Raw genomic sequence first — 25880 nt, 5'->3', positions numbered from 1 at the left:
AGAGGTGCTTGGCCCCAGAAGTATATTCAGCTGTTAAGGGGTATTATATTGTGATTTAATACAACATCAAAAAATTGCTGACTTTCAAGGGCAATTACAAAAATATTTTGGTATAAAATAATTCTAAACTTTGTTGTTGCCTGATACAAGTATGTATATACTCAACCAAACATATTTGTTTTTCCCAAAATATTAGATGCAACTTTTAAAAAGACATGCGGTTTGGGGATAAATGGAGGTTCATTGGCATCTTTCTCTATCTGTTAATTTAGTTAAATCTTTCTCTATCTCCTAGTCTGTTGGACACTTCCTAGTTTCCATTCTGTATTGTTGCAGTAAGAAGAAAACTGAGCCTCTGAATATATTTACTTTAAGAGCATCTCAGTCTTATCCTGGTGCATTGTGTAAAATAATGGACAAACACAATGCATTAAAAATTAAATGTTTTAATTAACTTATTCAGTATTTTTTGGTTTATAATAAGCCTTTAATTATTTGAATGAATTGCCATGTTTAATTTTTGGCATCAGGGAATAGAAGTTATTTAAATAAAATTTTAAAAAGAAAACCAAAAAACAAACAACCCTCCCCAAACAAACAAATGAAAACAAAACAAACAAAAAAGCAAACTACAGAGACACATCTTTGGGGACCAAGCAAGGATTACCAGCTTGGAGAGTATTTGCATGGCTGGGAGGGAAGCTGGACAGATGATAAAAGAGAACAGGACAGATGAGATAAATTATGATAATGTTGTAAGGCCCAACAAGATGAGTGTCATAGCCAACTGCAGTTTTTGCAGTTTATTATTGAATATACTTTCTCTGGTTCTGTATTGTTCGTTCCAGTCCAGACCACCAAACCATTCTTGCTTCACTTGCTAAAACTTACTCTGCATTCTTATCACCTGATGCTGTCTCCTAATTACATGGAGGTCAGATCTGTGATAGCTCTGCTGACTTCCAAAGTAAATGTATAACTTTATAAACAAGGTAGGTTGGAAGCACAAGTGATCTTGCTGCAGCAGCAGGATACTTCTTGGCAAGGGCCAGTTCCTTTGACTTCCTCGATAACTAAAATACAAGACAATTTGCAGTGGTGTCACTGTAATTCTCACAAGTGCTCCAGATCTCCAGTGCCTCTCAGCCTCGTTTATAACAGAGCAAGAGCAGAATAACAGACCAGGTTGATTTGGTAGTGTAATGAGTAATTGTCATGCATGGCAGTGGAGGAGTTGGGCTTGTACTTCTAGAGTATAAAATTACTGGTGAGCCATTCTCCCTTTTCCCAGCTCTCAGATGGAACTGAGATACGAAGGGATGAGGTTTCAGCTTTGTGGCTCTGTTCCTGGACTCTGGCCTTTCACAGTATGCAAACTCATGATCTTGCCACTCAGGGAGTTGATTTCTTCAGAAATTCTTCAGAGATTCAAAGTGCAGATAGGACAGTGCATCAAGTCCTGTGCCTGAGCTGATTGCAGACACATTCAGATCAGTGGATGGGAAAGTCTCTAATGTCTTTGTTTGCTTCCAAAAGGCATTTTCATCAATCTGGTGTGATGAGTCAAGAACTGCTTTTAGTGTTTGGACATGAAATCCTTCATCCAGCTCTTAAAGCTCCATTTGAAGAACTTCAATCATCATTCCTGCCCAATAGCAAAGTTAAGTGTCAGCTTTGAGATTTCTGGCATCAGTGTGCAGGTTTTGGTGTCTCCTGGCACCTTCTGTATCTGTCTTGAGAAGGCAATGGAGAGAACAGGAATAGACAAGACCTCATGTTAAATACAATCTGGCAATCTAACTGTGATCTGAGGTTCACTGATGACCCTGCCCCTCTGGGAGGTGAAAGGGATGCTCAGCCAGGGAGTGCCCTCCATGGTACTGCTAAATAATTTAGGATGCCCATGTGTGAAGGAGAGATGAGTAAGACTTTAAGAAACAAGGTGTGTGATGCAGAATCTTACACTAATGGGAAAGCATTTCTGCATGGGAAAACAGGACTCAAGAAGACCATTTTATTAATCTCTTGTGTACATTACAATTTACAGCACATATTTCTAATATCTGAGAATGAGATTCTGAAATGGCAAAATTACAGCAATAAATTTACAATTGATCAGTATCAGTCCAAATCAAATACATTGTGTCCTAAAGGAGTATGTCGAAAACCAGTTACATGACTGCAGTAAAACTGAATATTTTGATGCCAGAGGCTGTGGAGGATGTGACACTGCTGGAAATCACTGATGACTGTGTGTACCCTCTCCCTCCAAAAAGGGAGATATTTAATTCTGCTTTGAGTAAGTACATAGACTGAGAAACTTGTACAGTTTTGGGGAGGCAGTTGTTGTGCAGGTGCAGTGCTCTGTGCCTTGTCTGCTGCTGTGGCCATTCCCTGAAGTTCCACAAGGCAGCTGTCATGCTGGCAGAAATTTGTTTATCTCTTTATGATCTCAACTGGAAACAAATGTTCCCAAATTCTACATACTAAAGAAAACACTTGTGATTTTAGTGGTTAAAAATTCTGGGCAATAATAGTTAGAGAGAAGCAGAAACAAAAGTACAGTGAGAGTCTAGCAGAAGTCTGTGCCTGGGCTAACTGCTAATCCATGCCCAGGAGCCCCTGGTCCTGTGAGATACAGCCCTGAACTTTTTTGTTCAGGAAACATGTTTCTCAGCTGTTATTCCAAAGGCTGGATGGTGATTTTGTTGAAGGCAATGGGAAGAGTATCTTCAATGGATCAGAATCCGGCCTTATTTCTGCTCCAGGCTAAATGGGAAATTATGCTTTATATCTTTTTTTCATATTCCTGAAAGTACTCAAACCAGCATTGTACGGGTTTCCTCCTTATTTCCTTTTGTTCCTATTCAAACATCTGTCTGAAGTAGTGCATTACATATTAATTTGGTCAGAGTTTGGGGTTTTTATTTTTGCATGGTTGGGTGCGATTACATTCTTACACTTTATTTTCATTAATTTGCTTCATTTATTTGCTTTTGATCTTTTATTGGGCGTTATAGTATCTCTGTGTGTGAGAGTGAACACGTGTGCATGCATGCAAACAGGGAAAATTTCTGCATTTATTTGTCTTGAGATGAAAACACTCTCTCAATAGAGACGGCAACAGGGCTTATTGGTTAGAGCTGTACATGGCCTTGACTCTCCTCCCTGTGTGTCATGAGCCAACAGCAGCCACAGGGCACTCCCACCATGGCCCTGCTGGTCACCCACCTGCCTTTGGTCACTCTGAGAGCAGTAGGATGAGCGTGAGGCCATGCACCACCCCGTATTCCATGAGGGACAGCACAGCCCTGCTTGGAGCAGCACTGCTGTGTGCCACTCGTGCTGCTTGGGCTCTCGGGATGCTGTGGGAAGAGGCTGATGGTTGACTTTCCACAGTGGAACACCCTCTGGAGGGGCGTCTGTGGCTCAAACAATTCCTGGAATTCTCTCTTAGCAGTCTTCAGCCTACAGGAAGGACTACAAATATATGTGTTACAAGTTGAAATAAATACACACATTTCAGGACCATTGTGGGCAGCACCCAGCACTGATCTGCCATCCTTGCAGCTCCCGGTGTGGGAGAGGAAGGCTTGGCCTTCCAGGAGCAGCCCCGAGCACCATCCAGGACACAGGTTAAACACAGAATCTCCATGATGGTATGGTGAAGACACTTTATTGCAAAAATCCAGGGTTCTAAAACTGTTAGTTTGTTATAAGTTTACACACTTGTGAGGCACAACAAATGTGTTTAACCAACCACCACAGACCAGGATAGGAACAGGCCTCAGATGTTACCAGCTATGAGCCCCACGGTGTGAGCACTTATTTGTTCTAATAATTGTTTTACAATTATGGAACTTGTTTTTCACCTTTAGTTCAGCTGAGTCATTCCCAGAATGCTTTCCTAGTTAGCTAAAGTAACAGAAGTGAGCAAGGATTTTACAAGGGCAGCAAGGCCCTCACTTTGCAAGGCCTCTCGCAGGGCCACAACACACAGGGACTGCCCAGCCACCACACCCCCAGCTCAGAAGTGCCCTGCTTGCCTTCTGCAGAGGGACACATCTTTTTGCTTCTCTTGCTTTGGGTTGTCCTCACTGCTGACAGCACAAGCATGGTGATAGGGCTGGGGCAGAGGATGCCTTTTACCCTTCCTTTCTTTCCCTATTCCTCCTATCACAGAGTGTGTTGATACATGTGTTTTGCCTAGATCATTTCCTGTAAAGTTGGAAGGTAAAGCTCTCCATCACATGTCATCATTGTCTATAATTACTGTTCTGTCATTGTCCTGGAGAGGAGCTGCATCTGTCACCCCATCATCAGCTTTCTTCTCATCTTTTTGAAGCTTCACTTTCTCTCCTAGGTACCCAGGAACGGATTGATGATAGACTCTGTGATGTTTTTTGATCTTTCCCCTCATACCCTTGGATCTTACTCACCAATCTTCCTTGCCTTTCTGTCATTGCTAATAAATTTTCATTCTGTTAATGTTATCTGTATGTTAATATCCCTACAGGAAAAGATACCAAAGTAGGAAATACTAATTCCAGAGATGAGACATTACCTTGGTTTGGCCAGTGTGTACACTTTCAGCAGTGGCAGTCCGTGCAAGTCTTCTAGATATGCATCCTCCCACAAAAAGCCACAGTTAATGGGCAGTTACATGGAATGACAAAGGAAATGTTGTTCTTAATTAGTAAAACCTTGTGTTTCTAAAATAATTTTATTGCCCTGTACTACAGATATATTAATACATTTTTTGCTCTATTGAGCTGTGGTCAGTAAGGTCTGGCCCTGCCATTGCTCTTGTCTCTCAGGCAATGTTTTATAATAGTCCCTGTTATTCCTTTTTCTTGACATATTTTATATAAATATTATAAGAATATGTTTGATTTGTACCATCTCATCTAGAACCTTTTAAAATTCCTTCTCAAACTAAAAGCATACCAATGCTTGAAGAAAAATAAGCACAGTACCCTTATCACTCTGGTACTGTTTTCTTCTAAAATATCTCCCATTTGGAAGTCTTTACTGTAATAACTGGGATATGAGCACAAAGGCTGGAATTTTCCCAAATAAGAAAGCTTTAAGCCATAATTTCTTAGTACAAAAGCTTCTTTTTTGTTAAATTATATATAAGTATTTTCAGCAGGACCTCCTATGCACAACTATGCGGTGAGCACTCCCTTTTGCAGTATCAGCTGAAAAGTATATCTTCTGTACCATTTATATCAATGTCACTGCTACAAACAAACCTTGCTTTACTTTAGAGGGTGAGCCAGACGTACATAGTCAGAGATACATGCACAAAATATGTGGCTGCTTTTTAGTTTCAGGATCATTGCCCTCTGATCTCACTCACCTCTTTTAATGCTGTGCAGGAACACAAACCCTGAATTACAGTCTGGGCAAAAACACAGGTTGAACATGAGTGAATCAATAGATTTCCCACACAAATGAAAACATACAGATTCTTTCAATCCATGATACTGCTGACTGCAGACTCAGAATATTTCCTTTCTTTTGCCCCTTTCTGCACATTTACACTCATATCAAGAAGAGTGAATCTTGATATCCCATCTTGTTCTTCAAAAGAAAAAGCTGCTCCTATAACATGTCACTAAGTGCTACAGCTGATACTTTTCAGAGGAAATTTCAGTGGGATTTGGATGCCTAGCTGCTCTAAATTCCTTTGGAAATCCCAGTCTAACAGTCCTATATGATGGTGTAAAAACTGCCTTCTCCAAAGAAATATTCCTTTTCATTTTGCATCTCACTCCTAGGCCAGCTGGGACACAGCATCTCAAGCAAAAAAGAAATGGCATTTCCAGTCTCCCCTGCTCACAAAAGGACTAGTTTCATCCCCCCCAGAAACACTTGTGCCTGCTGGGTCTGGGAGTAGGAACCTGATGATCACGCCACTGCTGGGGTCAGTAGTATGTTACATTGCTACATTTTCTTTTGAACTCTCAAAAATGTGTTTTTCCTTCCCATTGGCAGTATTCCTGAAACACTGATGAGGCTGCACATACTAAGCACTTTATGGCTCCAGTCTATATCAGTTAGGTGGGTTTTTCTGTGAGTTTCCCATGAAATTTTTGTAAAGGGTGTGTAAGAAATGCCAGATCCAATGGAGAAAATAGCAACTGATACATTTGTTTTTCAGCATATATATACACAGTTTAATTTAGCATAGAGAAGCAACTAAGAATCAAGTATTGCTATGGTAAAACACTTCCTTTCATCTAGAGTTGTATGTGATCCCCTAATAAATCCAAATGTGCATGATTGTTTCCTTAGAAAGTGAAAATTTAAATTAACTGTGGCTAGTACTGAGTTCCACTCTCTGCCATTATCTCAGTAAATTTGAGTTTGTGTAACATGAGCATTCAGAAGTAAAACTTGCATGAAATCTTCCAATTGTGAATGCCTTTTCCTTGTAAGAATTTGCAGTGAATCTCTGGAAACTTGCTAAGTCCCCAGGAGGATAAGAATTCACAGATCTAACTAACCCTGAGGGTCATGTTATCACACAGATTAACTATTTTCAACCAATTTCTGAAATGCATTAGGCAGTTAAGGCTTTCTATCAACATTAGTAATGTGTACTTTATTTTTCTACCTATTTGTCCTTAAATATATTTATTAGGTGCCTGACACTCAGGGGCCCTCCTTCCTCTTATTAATCAGGTTCTCACATGTCCCTGAAGAAGCATCTCTATTTCACATGTTCAGCTTCTAATTCTTCTAATTATTCCTTTTAAAAGAGTCAGTACACAGCACCACATGTATTAGGACATAGTGCTACTCCACAACATTGTATTTGGAAAAACAGTATCAATATGTATAGTTTTTCAAAACAGACAAAGTTTTATGTTTTGTTGAATAAAACAAGAGGTGTAACATTTCCCAGAACTGTGTTATAGACTTGACTAATAAAAGCCAGGATTTTGTAGGAAGTCACTAAGAGTCAAATTCATCAGAATGGGTAATTTTATAATATCTATTTCTCAGATAAGGTGTCTCCTTTTTAAAGTGATATATACCTTGGACAATGGCTGCATATGAAGGTGGCCAGGACACTTGGGGTCAATCCCATTATCTACGTATTTTCATGAGAGTAAAGCCTCACAAAAGGATTGCCCGTGATCAGTAGGCTGGAGGAGGCCTCCTCAGTCATTGAGTCCCATCTCCTGTTCATACAGGCACCATATCATGAAATACCCAAATTATCTGTCAAACTGATCTGATGAAAGGAAATAAGAGCTTGTTTTGGGATTGAGCTGGGGCTTTTTGGTTGGATGGTTTGGGGATTTGTTTTGTCACCAAGCCTCCCTGTTCTGATGGTTTAGGACTTCCTTTCAGTTCCCAGGTATTCCTGGTTCACTTACACCCACTAACACTGTCCCATAATTTCTTGCCTGTAAACTGAAATACCAGCTGCAGGACAAACTGAACTTGCTGGCTCTGTACTGAAGAACAGGTTGAAATGCCATTGCAGATGTCTGTGAGGATGGCCTAGGTGACCCTCACCCTTACATTGAGGGAAAAATCTCTGAAGGAAAGTGATATTTTCTTCCCAAGCAGCTAAGGCATAAATATTTTTCTATTCCAGAAAGCTTCTGCAAAATGATAGTCTGCTCTTACACCAAACCATTTAATAAGTTTAATTAAATGGAAGCTTATGATAATTAAACCAAAAGCCTAAGGGCCCTGTTCTGAGGACTTACTCCTTGCATAAGACCAATTTCCATATAATTTAGACAACAAAATAGCGGAACAGTACTCTCCCATCTAATTTATATGAAATTGGTAATCTCCAAACCTGATTTATATTACAGTGTAAACATACTTCTTGAATCTAAGCAGAAGTGCAGTACCTCCAGTACAAGTATTGAAGCAGAAGAGAAAGAAAAACTGTTTTAAAGGGAACCCCCCTTAAAAAAAAAAAAAAACAAAAAAAACCCCAAAAATACCAAGAAACCCTGAATGTGCAAATTAAACCACAATCTGATAAACTCTGCATGAGCATCAAATATCCTTAAACAAATTCTCTAACATAATGGGTACTTATTGGTTCTTCTTTCATAACAAATTTACATATTTACTACTTCTGGGTGTTTTCTTGAACTAGTGTTTGTGATCAATGCTAGAAAAAACCCATGCTCCTTATTTTGGAATTCCTTACTGTCTCCCTGAGTGTCCCAAAGGAACAGTACATGCATTATCTCCTCTGCCACCTGTATTTTTATTGCATTTCAAAACAAAGCTCCAGTACTACAAAGAATCCATGGGGCCTGATCCTTCACTATCTTACTCCAACTTTGCACAAGCCCACTGCAGACAAAGCCATTCCTCTTGCTTACAACAGAAATGGTGGGAAAGTTCCCAGCCCTCCCTGCCAGTGTGACAGGCTGGCAGCTTTTGGTCCTCTCCCCATCCCCTCCTGCAGACACAGGTGTGAGAAACACGTGGAGGGGGAATGATGACCCTTCCCTTCCTGATCCCCTCTGCTCCCCCATGCAGCACAGCTGATAACTGAGATTGATGTTTGGTGACTTCGCTGCACAGGCTTCTCTGTTCTAGGGGAGGCTTTATGCTTTTTCACTGGGGTTTTCTTAAAGTGACTAGAATTGGTGGGCTCCTGCTCAGAGAGGTTGATTTTGTGCCAATTCTCATCCAAAAGAAAGCAGTGATCCCACGCCGAGGAAAGCTGTAAGTCTGATAGCTGTAGAATAGGTGAAAGCATTATTGCGAACAGGCTGGACACCAAATGCTGCTGTGCACAGCTACTCCCTATTAGATGCTGGTGATTAATTGGTCAGGGTTAGAAGATAACCAGGTCAGAGCCTTATGAGATATACACTTCCCACTGACAGTCAAATAGTAGATACCCATATCTAAAGTCTATTTGTAGAATTAGTGTGGAGGCACTGTCCCTTGTACTGTAAATGAGTTTATCATTAGTTTATAATGCTCATCCCTTGATTTCTAAACCTTTGAGACAGGGAGAGTCATAACTCTGACCTGCTGTTTTGCTTGCACTGCAGAGTAAATACAAAGCCCAGGGGTTAAAACCCAGCCCAGATGAGCCACAATTGTTCTCCGTAAGACAAGGCATCTGGAAGATCTCACCCTGTTGCTGACTGCCCTACCTATTTGTGGGCTTTGACCCAAGCACAAAGAGAAGCATTGCATCCTGAGGGTCATTTCTGACAGCACTGAACATGGAAACCCATTTTCTTTACAATCTTCAGAAGTGGCTTACAAAATATCTGAAGTATTCAAAATCTGTGACCTTCTCCTCCAGGCAGAGACTCCATCACGGTGATCTATGTCTCCGTGGCCTTAAGGCCAGATTAATACAAGGCGTCCCCCCAAAACACCTGCAGGCCAGAGCTGCCAAGGAGGAGAAGCCTGACTGCTCAAGGGCCCTCACCTGGGGAAGCTGGCCAACTCTGTGCTCAGCAACTGCATTTGCAAATATGATCCAAAGTCTTTTTAATTATTGGTGTTTAAAGCCTAAAACAGTAGAAAGCCAGACTCTCTGAGGAGCCCAGGCATCATGTCACGCTGCGGTGTTTTTCAGAGGAGATGCACACAGCAATTACAGCTACAAGCTACAACAGAAGTCTGTGAATGTGTTCTCTATCATGGGACAAGAGTCCTGCTACTCTTGGGGGCACCTGAAGGTTGAGTGAAGCCATGTCTTCCCCCACAGGGACTGCATAGCCTTGCGAGTCTGGGTGCTTGGCTGTCCAGGGCAGCAAGGACAGAGAGCTCGAGGGGCAAGTTGTGCTGCCTTGGCAGTTATTCTCCATCTTCCCCAGAAAAAAGGCTGAGCAAGGCAAGCTCAGACTGTGCCTTGGAGGTGTATCAGCTTGTAGGCTGCCAGCTGACCCCTTGCAACATCTGTGACAAGTTTGAGGCTCAAAACATAAGTGTGCCGTTTGGTTTTTTATGTAGATTTCAAAATAAATAAATAGAAATTGTCAAATGGAAGGATTACATTAATTTTGCTTTATTATATCCTGAGCAAGACATTGTCACAACCCCCATTGCATGTTTCCCAGGGTTATGCCAGATTGTACTAACAGCAAAAATATAACCCTTTTACGGAGGAGTCAACTCCCAGCCCCATATGGCAGAGCTCCTTCATATTATTTGGAAGTTTGCTTTTTCTTAACCAGTATTTTAAGTTTTTAAGATGAAAAATGATCTTGGAGTGGACCAGCACATTAGTACCTAAACCCATTTTAAGTTTTTTTTACCCAAACATGAACCTAGATCTGTATCCCACAAGTCCTCCTCTCTTTATTACAAAATGGAGCCCACCAGATCCAGGTGCACATTGAAATGAATCAGACACCCCAAAGACCCTGGAAGGCTTTTAAACAATGGATCCAGCTTGGAGATTACTGGAAGCCAGTAAGGGGATGAGTTCCAGAATAATTGAGATGATCCCAGACTGGGGGAAGGTATAGAGGAATAGGGAGGATATTGGAAGCACTCATGTGGGGCTGGGGAAGAAATTTGGATATGTGAAAGTGAGCTAGGGGATGAGGAGGAGGAGAAAATTGGAGATGTGTTGGTCTCCAATGGTACCTTTTGCAACTCCACTGAACCCAGCTCACGTGAAAATTGTTATACCTTGGTGTGCAGTGCTGCATGTTACAGATGTGACATCAAACCTTCTCCACTCATCACGAGAAATATTTGTATTACTTTATTGTAAGTAATTCAATAAGTGATTACACTTCTGTAGAGGTCTGAGCTGGATTTTTATTCTTTTAAAAACATTCATGGTTAAGAGGAATTTTCTGCTCCAAAATTTGCAAGCCCTAACATCCAGAAAACACAAATCTCTTATGTTCAATGGTGTTGAATATGTGGTCCAAGGATCACCCATAAACCCTATAGAGAGCAAAAAACATATTTGTATCTCAGTTACCAAGCTCAGACAAGAAGCCTTAATATTTCTACTGTGTTTTGATGATGGAAAGTGCACATTTTTGGCCAGGCCCTGTGTAAGTGCATATAACTTTCAGGGACACCAAAAGTATCTCCTCCCTCTTCTATCAAGTCTGAATTTGGCCCACAACATTTGTTAAATGGCTCAGAAAAACACCAATTTATCTTTAAAGAGCAAAGTAGCCTGATATAAATAAAGAAAGGGAGTAGAGTGAGAATAGAGATGTACAGAACTGAGTTTCTGGGCAAAAAGCAGTCCTGATCACAACCTGCCTAGCTCCAGGTCTCGCCATCTGGCTCAGACATATTTACTTAACGTTAGTGTAGCAAGTAAGGTAAAAAATATGTCATCTTAGTTCACATGCAGCACCAAGATTCCAAACTCAGATGATAAATAATGTACAAAGGTGCGAAAGTCCAATTCTGTTTGTCCTGGGCCTCCTGTTAGGGACATGTGAGGGACAAGGAGCACAGTGCTGCCGCAGAGCTGCCAAGTGCACAGTGTGGCATGGCAGGAGTACCCAGGTGGTCACTTGGCCAAACAACTCCCAAGCCTCTGGCCAGCCCCAGTCCTAGCGCACTGAGCCCCTTTTCATGGGAAGCATTTCATGTTCTGGCACCTTGCACACACAGAGCCTCTTTTCTGGGATGTTGTTACCTTGCTGCTATTTTACACTTCCTTCCCAAAAAGCTTCAAAGTCTATTTTTTAACACATATTTATTAAAACTTTCTCGCACTATTCAAAAGAATATTTGAATGGTCGCTCAAAACCCCCCTGCCTAATGACTGCCAAGTTGCTGAAGAATGGAGGCAAGGGAGGCTTTGCTTTGGGCGGGGGGGAGAGAAAATAAAGAGAAATCGGCCCAGCTTCAAAGGGCGCATTTCCATAATTGCCCTGTAACTTTGGCAAAATAAATCTGAAGGGCTGAGAAAAGCGCAATCTCTCAGATGAGTGCACTACAAAAGCCCCAGAGATCCCCAGTCCCACTTGTTACTATTCTAATTCAGTGAGAGAATTCGGTCCCTAACCTCAGCAACAAAAGCCATGAAATCACCGTCCTCCCATTCCGATAGCCCATTCCCAAAGAATAAGACCTTATCCAGCCTTTGTCTCCATCCTGCCCACAGACATTCGGTACAAGTTAGGATAGCATTGGGTGGAAGAACGACTGGTGGAGGTTTTTCAGACTGACAATTTAAACCCTCGGCCTCTGGTTCTGGGTTGCAAATGTGGGCACTCCTGCACAGCAGGGGGAGATGGGGTCTGTTTCTGACTTGTTTTATCACAAGAAGCCCTTTTTGTAGTTTATATGTAGTTGAATTTCCATACAACCTGTCTGTCTAAACTTCCCAGATGAATCTTGCACATTAGAGTTTTACAGTAGTTTTTCCTTGGAAAGGTGAAAATACTCTCCACAATTGCTCCTAGGATTTAATGTTTGTCCTCAGTAGTACATGAGCTATTAAAAAGAAAAAAAAATGTAATTATAAAGGTAATTATAAATAAAAATTTAATAAGAAAGTGTCTAAAATGGCTTTGCTGCAGTCCCAACTTTGTAATTCCTTGATGAAAAAATGACTGCTGAATGTGAATAGTAGATCTTTTACAGCAAAGGCCCAATCTCCCGTCATTTGGCCCCTCTCTGACTTTTTTATTTTCTCAATAAGACGAGCTTTTGTGGCGATGTTCAGTTTGGACAATCAGGACAGCCTTATAAAGGGATTGAGAAGGGCATACAAAGGGCTGCGGCAGCATCAAAGCGAGCCCGGCAGCACAATAGAGATGACATTTTTACATCCCAGGGCTGGGGCGGGCAGGGACTGAATACTGTGTCCACAGCAGTGTCAGTAAACAATGAGCAAAGTGGGAAAGGGGTGAAAACACAAGTCAAAATCTTTTTATTGAAGCCCCCTACACATTCATTGGGCATTTTCAGCCCTGCATTTGAAAGCTCTTCCATTTACTTACTCTCTGGATTCCCCTATTTAACTAACTGACTGATGATGGCTCCATTTTGATATCTGAAGAAAAGAATGAGAATTCCTCCTAAAGTGAATATATTAATTCATGAGATTTAATTGCATTTTATTGGCAGTAAAGAAAATATTAGCTGCATGGTGCTGTTCTTAAAGGAACATGGCCACCTTTAACAACACGTTTGAGATCCCTGTTTAAGAAGTCCCAGCCTTACCTGTCGTACTAGTCCTGTCTGTGATTCTTGGAAGCAATGTTTTTCTTTTAGTTTAGCAGCTCCCTGCATTTAGTTTTGGTTGCTTGGGGTTTTAGCGTAACAAAACCAGGCTGGTATCTTCTGTTTAGCTGTTTTCTCATTCCCTGTTTTGTACCCAACCCCAAGGTCTTGGTGTGGTTCAAAGTACCAGCATGGAAAGTTTAAAACCCAAGGATTTAACCCTGGTCATTTAACCAATTCAGGTAATCTCAGCAACTACACCAGGTGTAGGAGGGCAGGAATGAGCACTGAAATTTTCTTTTCTGGGCATTTTTTCCCCCCTGTAATTGCACAGAAACACTTCTGTTAGTATCAGGGTATGACACAGCACACCAGAGGAAATCTGTCTATCAAGCAAACATTTCTGGCATTGTCTTCTGTAGGAATCACTTGCAAAAGTCTCCATCTGAGAAGACCGGCACTAGTGCCGCTGTTCAATAGCCATCTCAAGTGTCCTTTTTCATTAAATTATTTTGGAATGGGGCTTGTCTAATCTCCTAGTAAAGCTTTATCTTTCTTGGAAGCAAGTTAGACTATAACAGAGAAAATCAATGTTTTACTCCTTGTATCTAATTTCACATTGCATCTATGTTTTTAGGCACTTAAATTTTACTGCTAAGGTATCTTGAGTATTGCAAAGTCCAGTGTGAATTATACTAATGATCGCTGAGAAATCCAATAGAGTGAGTCATATATTTGAGAGAGAGAGATTTTCTTTTCACTGTTTTGCTTGAAAATAAGTATAACAGTAATGTATTAAAGCCTCAGGTTTATGCATACCCAGTAAGTAATTTTATTCTAGCCTGGCTAGCTGGCCTACTGACATGCATTTTCACCACTGCTAAAAATAATGAGGAATCCGAGTGACACACATTTATGGCTAGGAGTGCCATCAGATCCCTTGACCTAATTGAGCATGCCTACACACCTTAGAGTGTTTTGCATAACCAGCTTAGACAGCAGGAACATTTCCAACCAGATTGATTGACATATTTTATTTCTAACTTAAGCTTAATCAGGACCAAGGATGATTCATTTATACCTTTCAAACTTTAGGAATTGACACAGGAGACAACCAAGCTGCAGACTCCAGTGTAAGCAATCATGCAAAGGGAAAAGAAAATACAAATTAATATATTTTATTAGTCTATTTAGCTGCTGCGGTTGATGTAATAAAATTAATTAATTGGCTGGTAGGGGAGTTACTTTATAAAATAAAATAAATGTCAAACTAGATTTTTTGCAGGAAAGGTTTTGCCCTAAATCCCGCTCCACTAAAGATTTATCTGAAATTATGTAGAGAATCTAGAGCTATTGTAAGGTGCAGTTTGATTTTTTCAGAAACCAGCTGGACGAGAGCTCATCTCCCAGCAATAACCACATTGACTCTCAAATTGAAAGAGTTTCCTGCTTTTAAGGTGTAAAGTACCTTCAAATAAATATCAGCGGTTTCCACGTGCCATGCCTTAAACGGGAACAAAGCCTAACAGACTGTAATAAAAGTGCTATTTCCAGCATGTGTGTATGTGGCTGCTCTGTGCTGCAAATGTCCTTTAGCACTTTTTAACCATATTCTCTAGTGTGTCAGCAAAGAGACTCCATCAGAGTATTTAACATTGCTGGGAGCAAAGGAATAAAGTGGAGTCACTGTTGATTATTACTCATTAGCCACAAGGACATCCACTTAACATGTGAATAAATGAATGACACCATGTCCTAATGGAAATGGCCTCAGTGTACCTTTAAGCAAAATGTTGTTTAATATCTTCCATTTGCTGAATAGTAAAGAGGCCTGTTGGACATGCACAGCTAGCAAGCGGCCATTGTTGCTTTGTTCCAATTTCAGCATTTAATAAAAAAAGATATTGTCTTGACTGCAGCAAAGCTGGGCCTCAAAACCCTGGGTGGCAGCACAGGCTTGTCCTCAGTCTGCAAATTCAGAATTTCAATGGCATCCTAAAGGGTTAATGCCCAAAAAGCAAATGAAGCCTTAGAAGGTACTTGTTCTTCATTATTCAGCTTTACATTCAAACATAAAAAACAAAGAACATCTCATATCTTTATTGGTTTTCTTAGATAAAACACAAGCAAGCTATAAGCCTTAATTTTCTTATTACCATTTGTTAACAAGGAAGATAACACTCTCAAAAGTACTTGATTAGGGCTCCCTTTGATTTGTATCTTGTTATGGTTACCAGGGCATATATTTTTGTATTTTTACTTTAGTACACTGATAGTTCTGATCAAGGTGTTAAAAAGAGGTATTTTAAAAGTGTAAATATTAGCCATACAGGTAAACCACATAATCTGAACAGCATCTTGAATACTGCCATTCTGGAGTACACACTGGCAAACCAGTCATAGCTGAGATATGCATTCCTATCTGGAAAGCTGGTAGTCTGGGCTGGAGCCCTTTTGCTCCCAAACCCTTTCGACAGCAACTTACATACTTGACAAGTTAGTTTGCTTGTTTTTTTAATGCAGTATAACTACTGAGGAAATAGTATTGAAGATATTTGCTATGTCGCACATCTAATACTCACAATCAGAATCCAGACCACAAACATCTGTTGTTACAGGAATAAACCAGTTTTAACTATCTAAGGAAAACAACAGCAAGCACATCAACTAACGTGAAAGATTTGGGAGGGTATTTCAATGCATGGTGTGATGCCTGATTGTGAAAATTGTGCTGGATCTTTTCCTTACTCCTGTGATTTTGTCTGCATAACAGCTAGCTGAGCTGGAGGCAGCTCACTGCTGTTTCCCAGCTCCCAGGGCTTTCTCCTGTCTCATCCCGGGCAGTGATGGGCACTTTGGCTGCGGTGAATGGGGACCCTGACACGGCCCGCTACGCCCGGCCGGCCGCTCCCACCACAACTGGGGCTGACAAGTTGGAAGTCTCTTTCTCCTGCCTCCTCCTCCTCGCCGCCGCTTCCTCCGGCCGGCCCCGCGCAGACAGAGAGCGAGAGGGAGATGATTACATCAATCAGTGTCAGGTCTGGGAGCTGTGATTTATGAATATGCATAATGAGCTCTCACCTTTGAGAAGGACTAGCTAGGGAGATAATTGATTAGACAGGAAAAGAGCAGCCAACAGAGAGGGAGAAGGGAGAGGGAGGCCTCTCTGTGCCGTCTCGGGCAGGCCTGGCTGGGGCTCCAGCGAGGCTGTCAAACTGAGAGGGATTTCTGAAAAAAAAATACGCGTAGGATTTTTAATGTTTTGTTGAAACACGCATAACAAAATGTTTCCTCACAAAATTAATGGGAATTTTCTACACATTAGGGAAGCCAGGCAGGCACAAAAGCTGCTTTCCCCCCGCAGGGAAACCAAGTTCTCACTTCCAGAAGCCAAAGGGGCAGCTTTCCCATGGCTTCCATGCTGCTGCTGCAGGAGCATCCCCACAGTCAGAGTGAAGGGAGAGGGCTCTGCGGGGACAGGGAGATGAGGGCCTCTGTGCAAAGGCAAAGGAGTCTTTAATGGAGGTAGAAAGCTGGGGATGCAATTGTTTTCCCATCATGGTTGCATTATTTTCTTCCATCCCCTTTAAGCATCTGTCTGGCCACTGTGTGAAAGTTTCTATGGAAAACCCACCAGGATGCCCGGAGGAAGGGGATGTGGAAATTTGCCTCTAGCTTTCTCTCCCCCCACCCCTCCCATTTTAGGTGCCATTAATCTTTTTTTTTTTTTCCCTCGGCAAGAATTGGCTAAGGAAAAAGAGGGATACAAAGTGCAGAGAGACTGGATAAAATTTACATGAGAAACGATCAGTTTTCTAACCCCCCCCACCCACAGAGATTCCCCCATTTCAGGAGCCTGTCGGAGCAAAAGAGTGGGAACAGTTCCTGGCAGAAAGACAGAGAGCTGCATGGGGCTGCAAAGAGGCAAATGCTGTTTCTAGGGCGAGCTGTGGCCAGAAAGGACATATGGGGAAAGGAAGAGGACGCGGGGGGGAAAAGCAGAGATCACAACACTGCCGCAAACTCTGCAGGTCCCTTCCCTGGCCTCCTTTGCTCCCAGCCATTGCTAACAGCAGCCAGGGAGGCTGCAGGCACACACCAGGAGAGGGGTCTCCCCATCGTAATACTGGTTAGGAAGAATATTAATTGTGAAACATTAAAACACTGTATAAAATCTGTGTACACACACATATAGCGTAAACATATATATAAATCTTATCGCTTACAAATGCCTAGGATTTAAAATGTAGTTTATCGGCCTAGTGCAACCCAATCCTATAAATAATACATTCCTATCACTATGACCTCAAAATGTCAATACCGCGCAGCCCTGCGCATTTGCATATCTTGTACTGTCTAAACTTGAAGCATGTCAGCTATGTGCTTCTGTTTGTAGTTTAACTTCATTTTAACTCTTGCTTCCTAGCTCTGAGCACCCTCCCCCTCTGCGGGGTCTGTCACCAAAATGAGAAAAGCACCAGCTATTTAATCACCACCACTATAATTATGCCGTTTCCAGGACTGTAAGGAGAGGACAGGTGGGGGACACATCTCCCCGGCAGAGAAGGAAAAGCCTGGGAACAAAAGCAGGAGGGAGCCGGCCCGTAAGCTCTACGCGCCCGAGCTGCCCCGTCAGCCGGGGGGATGAGCCTGTACAGCCATCCGCGGGCACCGGCTGCTGATGGTACATTGGGAAGGGAGGGGGAAGCAGCCCTCGCCCTCCTACCAACACTCCCTTTAGGATGGTTTCCGAGCGGGAGGGGACCTTTCCCAGATCGGGCCAATTTCCAGCACCTTGCCGACGAAGCGAAGCTACAAGTTTTGCAGGCGGCGGCTCCCGGGGCGAGGCGTGCGGAGACGCAGCCGGGAGAAGGCGGACCGGCCCGGGGGGCAGAGGGGCGCGCAGCCCGCCCGTCCGAACCGGAGCGGGGCTCCTCGCCGCACCTCGCTGCTGGGTGCCCCGTTCCGACCGGTACCTCCCGCCCGAATGCCAACACCCGGGAGCGGGGGGGTTGCCCCAGCCCCGCCGCCTTGGGCAATCCCGGGCCCCCTCAGCAGCACAGAGAGCCTGTGGCGAGCACCCCAAAACTGCCCCCTAGGATGTGCGAAAGCAGGAAGGAAGGGGACTGCAGAACTAACACAGCTGCTCTGCCGACCCGCGGCGACACCACCGACCCCCGAAGGGGGCTCAATTAACCGCCCCCCAGCTCAGCGCTGCCCTGCGCTCCGCGGGGGCGGGGAGAGGGTTAACAGCGGCTCCTGGTAACGCCGTCCGCGGGGGCGATGGATCATCTGCCGGCCGCCCCCGGGCTGCCCCCGCGCCCGCGCACGGACCCGCGCACCCTCCGCCAGCGGCCGGCCGTGCCGCCTGCAGGGGGCGCTGCGGCTCCAGCGATGCGGCCGCCGCCGCAGGAAGCGCTGCCCGGCACAGCCCCGCCGCTGACCCGGCCCGGCCGCCGCACCGCGCCCGCGCTCCGCCCGACCGGCAGCCGCTCCCGGCAGCCGCGGAAAAACAGTAACCGACCGGGACGGGGAGAGGAGGAGGAGGGGGCGGGACTGCGGGAGGAAAACAACTCCAGAGGGGGGAAACGAGAGTGTAGTCAAAGTGGCAACAGTTTATTTATTAGCCAAAAATATATACTTTCTTGTACAATTTGGTTCACACATATGTACATTTTTACGGTATGTACAAAAACAAACAACAACAACAAAAAGAAAAAGAAAAAAAAGAAAAAAATGGTGGGGGGAACACCTAATTCTCACCGGACTTCCGAAAAAACCTCACAGCTCAGCTAACCCAGGTGATAGTACAGAAGCGGGTATTTTTTTTCCTTTTGAGTTTTAATATACGGACATGCTTACAAGTTGTAACTATACAGAGATTTTTTACAATCATTACAACAACAATAAAAAATTAACTATGATGATGAGAGCGCCGATAGAACCATAGCGGCGTCAAGTTGGTTCTGGGGCCTGGAAAAAAATGACACAGAAAAAAAAAAAAATTTAATAGGATTTCTAGTGAGCTTGGGCTGGCACAATATTTGTAACTGCAGGTAGATCTGCTTTTGTTGTTGTTGTTGTTATTTTTTAATATATTTATAAATATAAAAAGTTTTCAGAGCGACTTATAGTAAATGTATTTAACAACGAAAACACCTCGGGCCCGATCCCCGTGGTTTCAGTCAATCAAAAGACTAATAGGTTTCTCAATGAAATTGAGTGACTGCTACGCCAAATTCGGGGCGGCAAGGCTCAGCCTCTTCAGCTTTCATACTCTGGGTGGGTTTTTTTATTTCGCTTTCATTATTGTTTTTTAATTTTACTTTATTTTATTTTATTTTAATTCACTATTTTCTGCTGCCGCGGTGCCTCTCCCCCGGCTAAGCGACAGCAGCGGGTGGTGATCCGCGCTGCGGGGGGCTCAGGGATGCGCTCCCGGCCAGGGGCGACCCGCGCCCGGGCTCCGCAGCCGCGCAGCCCCACCGCTCCCGAGAGCGGCTCGGCCTGCCCGCGGGAATCGCTCCCGAGAGCCACAACGGAGAACAGCAAAGAAAATATATAATCAGAATAACCCACCACGCACTCAGAGGAAGAACAAGAAACCGCCCTGGAAAGGGAAACCTAAAGAAGCGGAGAAAATAAGCTAACCATTTACAACTGCCTCCATACATCCCGAGGAGACGGAGGGAGCCATCTCTTACCGCCTCTGCACTGGCTGGAAAGCTGTCTTTAGTAACTTTTTCTCTACTTCCAAGGCACTAGATCGATCTAAAAAGAGAAGGGGGGGGGGGGAAAAAGCGTTCCTTTATAGCCCCTGTTTTATTCTTCCCATCCCTGAATTAAGCCTCGAGATTTAAGCTCTTTTCTCAGCGAGTTGCAAATATGATACAACGACTGCTCTGCTGCAGAGGTGACCGTCAGAGAAAACACACTGACTCCGGAGCGAGCCTGACCTGGCGGCCGGGTCCTTCCCGCAAAAGCGACAACAACAGCAACAAAAATTATCTCCGTTGGAGGAAGGTAATTCTCGGGAATCGAGACTACCCTGGCCAGGAGAACCCCGCTACCGCCCCCGGGGCCCCCGCGGCCGCCCGCCCGCCGCCACCTGCGCCCCGACGGCTGCTCCGCGCCGAGGCGGACCGCGCCGGGCCGGGGGCACCGTCAAAACCGCGCGGGGCCGGCGCCCCCCGCCGCAGCCCCACGCACACGGCCCCGCGGGGCCTCCCGCGCCGTTCCGCTCCGCACCGCCGAGCCCCCCGCGGTGGCTGCCGGCCCGGCCCGTCCCCGCCGCGTCCCTCAGCGGTCACCTGCTCCGACGGGCTCCGCACTCTGCGCCTGGTCCGCGGGCCGCGGGAAGGCGGCGGCGGGGGGGGCGGCGGAGGCGGCCCCCAGCCCCAGCAGGTGGGGAGTGTTCAGTAAGGCCAGCGGGTGCGGGGGGTGGTGGTGATGGTGGGCCGGGAAGGCGCGGTTGGTCCAGTTGGGGAACTTGCCCAGGGGGCAGGAGGAGACGAGTCTGTGGGGCGGCGGGGTGGGCAGCGGCAGCGGCTGGGGGGCAGCAGCCGGCGGAGAGCCGCCGCCAGGAGACTTGCGGGGGTTGTCCGGGCTGGTGGCCGTCTCGGCCAGCGACCAGATCTTGGGTTTCGGCAAGGCGCCGGCCAAAGCGCCGTCCGTCGGGGAGGAGGCGGAGGAGGAGGACGCAGAGGAGGGGGGCGAGAGGTGGGGCGGCGGCGGCGGGAGCGGCGGCTTGAGGGGCTCCGGGCCGACTGGTGCTGCCGTGGCGGGCAGCTCGCACTTGTGGTGGTGGTGGTGATGGTGATGGTGGTGCAGGTGGTGGTGGCGGAGGTGGTGCGGCTCCCCCTCGGAGGCCTTGTCGTAGCGCTCCTCGGAGCCGGGCAGGTCCTCAAAGCCCTCGGATCCCTCCGAGTCCGTCTTGGAGTCAGAATGCAGGAGGTCGGCATCCTGTAGATCGTCCTCGAGCTCGTCCTTGTTGCTTTCGATGTTCTCGGTGTCGATGTTCTCCAGGTCGATCTCCTCCTCGTCCTCCCTCTTGTCCTCTTCCCCCTCGTGGTCGCTCCCGTAGGAGTTGCCCTCCTCGTCCGTCCTGCTGCGGGGGGCCCAGGTCATTTTGTTCTCCTTCTTGAGCCGCCGCCGCGCGTTGGCGAACCAGGTGGAGACCTGGGTGAGGGTCATTTTGGTGATGATGGCCAGCATGATCTTCTCGCCCTTGGTGGGGTAGGGATTTTTCCGGTGCTCGTTGAGCCAGGCCTTGAGGGTGCTCGTGCTCTCTCGGGTGGCGTTCTTGGGCCGCGACGGGTCCCCGAACTGGTACTGCCCGTAGGGATAGAACGCAGGGTGGTGGGGGGGGAAGGCGGCGTGCTGCACCCCCGGGCTCTCCTTCAGCTCGTACTGGGCGCCCTGCAGCGAGAGGGAAGGGGTGGCCCGGCTGAGATGGCGCGCCGGGCCCGGGTCCGCTCCGTCCCGCCGCCGCTACCGGGAACGGAGCCCGTCGGCACCGCGCGGCGGCCGGGCCGAGCTGCCACCCCCATCGCGGAGCGTCCCGGCGCCGATCCCGGGCGCGCTGCGGCCCCGGTAGCCCGGGCCCCGCCGGCGGCCACCCGGCTGAGGAGGCACCGGTGCCCGGGGCTGCCTCGGGGGAAGGACCGGCTCCGCAGTTCGTGTGCGCGGCGGGGCCGGCGGCTGCTGGGGCCGGTCCCCGCGGCCGTCAAACCCCCGGGCGGCGCGGAGGGAAGCTGCGGGGCCGCAGTTCCAGCCCTGCCCCTCTCCGGCGGCTCTCCGAGGCAGGGCGGCGATAGCGCCCGTCTCTGCCCTGACAGCCCTCCCGGCGTCTCCCCCGGCGCCCCCCGGGCCGATCCCCAGCGCGAACCGAGCGCCCCGGAGAGCGAGCGGCGAGCCCCGGGGGCCTCTTACCAGCTGGGGGAAGATGGGCAGCTCTGCGGCGTAGGGCAGGAAGGCTCCGTAGCCCTGGGCGGCGGCGGCGGCGGCGTAGGGCGCGCCGTACATGGAGGAGAGCACGTTGGAGAGGGTCCCGGACGGGGCCAGCTCGGCGCCGCCGCGGGAGCCGCCGCTCCCCGGGCGCTCCGCCGGGTAAAGCGGCCTGATGTATTGGTAGCCCAGCTGGGGGAAAGACATGGTGGGGGAGCGGGGTAGGGGAGGGGGGAGGAGGAAGAGGAGGGGGGGGAACGAGAGGAAGAAGGGAGAGAAAGGGGAGAAAGTAGCAGGGCCGGGAGCGGAGGAGGGAGCCGGGTCGCTCGCCCTCGCCGGCCGCCCGCACTTTCAGCGCCTCCCGCAAACTCCGGCAGACATGGGGGGGAGCCGGGGGTGCGCGGAGGCCGCGGGCTCCCTCCTGTCCTCGGCCGCCGCAGTAAACGATCCGATCGCTTCTTTCTTCTCTCACTTTTCCTATTGATCTGAGTGGACCCAGGTCAGGTCCTAACAGATTGCCTGAGATTATTGGGACTCTGGGCTCTGATTGACATTTCTAGTCTCTCACAAGCCCCTCCTATTTCTTTTAAGTCTCTCTCTCCCTCTGCCTCCCTCTCTCTCTCATGCCCAGAGCTCGCTCTCGCCGGGTTTGTCACTAGCTGCTTTTTCCCCCCTCCTTTTTTTTTTTTCTAAATCTGTTTACTGACGTCGCGATCTTTTATTTGAGTTGCTTTCAAATCTCGTTTTAGCGATCGCCAATCACTTGTGTGTTTTACAAAGGTTTAACCCTGCCTCATGGTATTCTAATTATATAGAGATAGATTTAGATATAATTTCTTTCTTAGCGCCCCCCCCCGAGCATAGGAAGCCGGGGTGTCATTTGTGAGCGGTACACGAGAGAGACAGGGAAAAGTTGTGACATTTAAAAATAAAGGCTCACACCACCACCATCCCCCAGTTCCCCTTTTCAGGTTTTCAGATTTACAACCTCTCCTTGACCAGATTAATTTTGTTTTCTTTATTAAGATATCCCTATCCTTCCCTTCCCCTTGCTCCGGCCCTTGCGAGGGTTACATCTCCTAATATAGATTTGAAAGTCTATTACACTTTTTTTTTAAATTTGCATTTGCAGAACCACCTTGAAAAATTTCCTAATGTACTGGATCTTTAAGGAGTTCTCTACATTTTGTCTGGGCTAACAGTGCGCAGATACAGTGGAAAAGCTAAGTTAATTTTCCTCCTAATAAGGGACTTCAAAGAGTTGTAGGTCACAATTTTACATCAAAGGCAGAAAAGAAGGCAAATTAAAATCTTAACAAAGGAGAGACGGGAGCAGCCCTCTGGGCCATTAGTAAATAAGTGGTGTGAAAAAAGGGACAATGACAGGCACTGGAATTAAACTCATTAACACCTTTTTGTCTTGGTGCGAAATCTCTAATTAGGAAATTTATGATCATTTTGCTTATTCCCTCTGTTCTGAATCACTACAAGACTAAGAAGGAAGTACCTGGTACGTGCAACATTTGCAAAGGGAGAAGTGGCACGGGTCTGTAAGGAGCTACTGGGAAGGAGTCGAGATATGCTTTAATTACAGAATAGGGTTTGGGGTTTTTTTTAATGATCCACACATTTTAAATTACGGTTAGTAGTATGTTGTTGATGTTGTTGTTGTTGTTGTGCCCCCCCCCTTCTTTCTCTGAAACCAGCATGAGTTGCAATTTAGCCTTTTAAGAGTAGTTAAAATACAGTTCAATCACGGCGCGTCTTTGGCAAGCGCCGGTGTGCCCTGCTCCGCTGCTGCGGGCAGAGGAAGAGCCTGGGCTGGAACATAAAAAGTTCATACAGCCTGTGAGGAGAGGAGATCTGAACCTGCCACCGTTATCTGCTTTTTAAAATACTCGGTGTTTAAATAAAACAAAAAGTTTGAAAGGTCTTTTGGGGAGTTGCGGCTGAAAGAGAGCCGTTTAACCATATTCCACTCTCTTCCTAAATACTCTCTGGATTTATTGCCTTTAAAATATGATTTAGGTACAATATAACCACTGCGCCCACAGTATGGATTTTTATAACTACATTTCTTTAAAAATGAAATTCATGTCAGATTATACAGTTAAAGGAATCGACCTTGATAGCTTGCTATAATAAAACTGTATCAGCTTGTAATAAATGCGGATTATAGCAAAGCAAGCTCCAGAATTAAAATTCCCTGAATCAATATATGAAAATCTGTAGGAAACATCTCTAATCGTATTAACTTCATCTTTATAGCATTTCCTATCTGCTAATCTAGTGCAAAAACAACTCTGGGTTGGAGGAATTTATTTTCTTCTATTCAACGCTGGTGCTTTTGATAGTACAATGCAAGGGAGATAACAATATTAAATTCAGTTATAAGTTTATTTCTTTTTTATTCAAAAGGAAAACAAGCGGCGAACACCACGTCCTGATGTGCTTTAAACTTTTCTGTAGAGCAGTGCTTGCTGGGGCGACACGATCTCGAGGGGGTCGGCAGAGAATTTGGGTGCAGACCACAACTTTTAAAAATATCTACTTCGAAGAGGAAAGGGGCGGATATGACAGTTGGGATGAATCCGTTGCCGTTTGATGCGGTCGTGCTCGCCACTCTGGTGTTACTGTCGGGCTCGGGCTGTGCCCCCCACGCGCGGGCACGGGGGTACACGCGTGTCCCACAAAACTGGACACGGCTTTTTGTGGCTGTACGTCTGGCACGGAGTGTCAAAGCTGGCGGGATTATTTTCTGATTTTTAATCAACAGCACAATCAATATGAGTTGTTCCCCGTGGGAGCCACGGGCAGTGGCGGGCGGTGCTGGGGTGGGGGCGGCCGGGGGATCCCCCCAGACGGGAGAGAGCTACCGCGGGACCCCCTCGGTAAGTGGCGGTGGGCAGCCGAGAGAGAGACATGGGAGAAGATAAATTTATGGGTGCAGATGGATCCGGGTGAGGGTGAGCGGTGGTTTATTAATGCGAAAGAAAGGGAGAGGAAGCACAGCCGTACCGAGTGGACGGGAGGAGAAATCTGTAGGGATGCCGTTCTTGGCTGAGAGGGAGGGAAAAGAAAGCGGAGAAGACAGCAAACGGTGGGGCAGGGAGGGAGGAAAGGAGTCGTCCTCCCGGGGTGCGGGAGCGATGCCCGCGGCGAGAAGCGCCGCACGCCTCTGGCAGCGCAAGGGCCGCTGCGGGACGGGACGAGGGGCGGCTGGTACCGGGTGAGGAGAAGAGCTCGCCAGGGCAAGGCGAGCGGGAGGCGAGGACGGGAGCCGAGCAGGGAACGGAGAAAAGCCCGTTCCCCACGGGCGAGGAAATAGCAGGGGAAGAACGAAGCCGAGCGGGAGTCGCTTTGCCTGGCTGGAGCCGAAGGGAGAGGAGGAGAGGCTGGAGCCGGCCCGTCCTGCCGGGCGACGAGGGGAGCAGCGGCGCGGGGCCCGACGGCCGCCGCCCCCGGGGAGCCGTGGCGGCGGAGCGCTCCTCGGCCGGCCAGACACGTGTCTCCTGGCCGGGACCTGTCAGAGCAGGGAGAGCGGGTCCTGATTTATCACCCGAAACACACACACACACCCCCGCCCGCCCTCCCCCCGGCCTCGCCTCCCGCCTCTCCCAGCGGCTCACAGCGTCGCCGAGCTAAAATCGAACCTCCCTCCGGCGGCCGCGGGGCGTCCCCGATTCCGCAGCCGGCTCTGGGGATGAGGAACTGGGCACCCTCCGTGGGCAGCATCGCGCCGGCCCCGATGCCCCCGGGACCCTCCTCGG

The 25880-nt window shown here is 47.0% G+C and overlaps 2 protein-coding genes and 1 long non-coding RNA gene across 3 annotated transcripts; all 3 read right to left on the bottom strand.

The window, feature by feature from the left end:
- Positions 1 to 430: 430 nt before the first annotated feature.
- On the bottom strand, positions 431 to 7492 carry LOC146432294 (uncharacterized). Its single transcript, XR_014854539.1, has 2 exons — positions 4565 to 7492; positions 431 to 3480 (listed from the first exon to the last, which is right to left on the bottom strand). It is a non-coding gene; the product is annotated as an uncharacterized LOC146432294 (long non-coding RNA).
- Positions 7493 to 18759: 11267 nt separating this feature from the next.
- On the bottom strand, positions 18760 to 22745 carry IRX3 (iroquois homeobox 3). The gene is made up of 4 exons (XM_085071846.1): positions 22096 to 22745; positions 20475 to 21582; positions 19869 to 19935; positions 18760 to 19137 (listed from the first exon to the last, which is right to left on the bottom strand). Exons 1-4 carry the CDS (start codon positions 22315 to 22317, stop codon positions 19083 to 19085), a joined length of 1452 nt encoding a protein of 483 aa, XP_084927972.1. The 5' UTR covers positions 22318 to 22745; the 3' UTR covers positions 18760 to 19082.
- A 1687-nt stretch (positions 22746 to 24432) lies between these two features.
- Positions 24433 to 25880, bottom strand: LOC146432292 (uncharacterized). The gene is made up of 3 exons (XM_085072144.1): positions 25740 to 25880; positions 25104 to 25633; positions 24433 to 24982 (listed from the first exon to the last, which is right to left on the bottom strand). The coding sequence occupies exons 1-3, from the start codon at positions 25843 to 25845 to the stop codon at positions 24518 to 24520; spliced, it is 1101 nt and encodes a 366-aa protein (XP_084928270.1). The 5' UTR covers positions 25846 to 25880; the 3' UTR covers positions 24433 to 24517.

The sequence above is a fragment of the Lichenostomus cassidix genome, chromosome 11, assembly GCF_008360975.1.
Source record: "Lichenostomus cassidix isolate B80296 chromosome 11, HeHo_3.0, whole genome shotgun sequence".
NCBI lineage: Eukaryota > Metazoa > Chordata > Aves > Passeriformes > Meliphagidae > Lichenostomus > Lichenostomus cassidix.
This window is presented reverse-complemented; position numbering and strand designations above follow the sequence as displayed.

What these genes read in the sequence shown, in the direction of transcription:
- IRX3 (XM_085071846.1), bottom strand. Translation starts at nt 22,317, where the DNA reads ATGTCTTTCCCCCAGCTGGGCTACCAATACATCAGGCCGCTTTACCCG. An exon ending in TGCCCATCTTCCCCCAGCTG is followed by an intron (nt 21,583 to 22,095) that starts GTAAGAGGCCCC and finishes CTCTCGCTGCAG; the next exon opens with GGCGCCCAGTACGAGCTGAA. An exon ending in TGCGGAGCCCGTCGGAGCAG is followed by an intron (nt 19,936 to 20,474) that starts GTGACCGCTGAG and finishes TTCTCTTTTTAG; the next exon opens with ATCGATCTAGTGCCTTGGAA.
- LOC146432292 (XM_085072144.1), bottom strand. Translation starts at nt 25,845, where the DNA reads ATGCTGCCCACGGAGGGTGCCCAGTTCCTCATCCCCAGAGCCGGCTGC. An exon ending in GATTTTAGCTCGGCGACGCT is followed by an intron (nt 25,634 to 25,739) that starts GTGAGCCGCTGG and finishes CTGCTCTGACAG; the next exon opens with GTCCCGGCCAGGAGACACGT. An exon ending in GCTGTGCTTCCTCTCCCTTT is followed by an intron (nt 24,983 to 25,103) that starts CTTTCGCATTAA and finishes GTCCCGCGGTAG; the next exon opens with CTCTCTCCCGTCTGGGGGGA.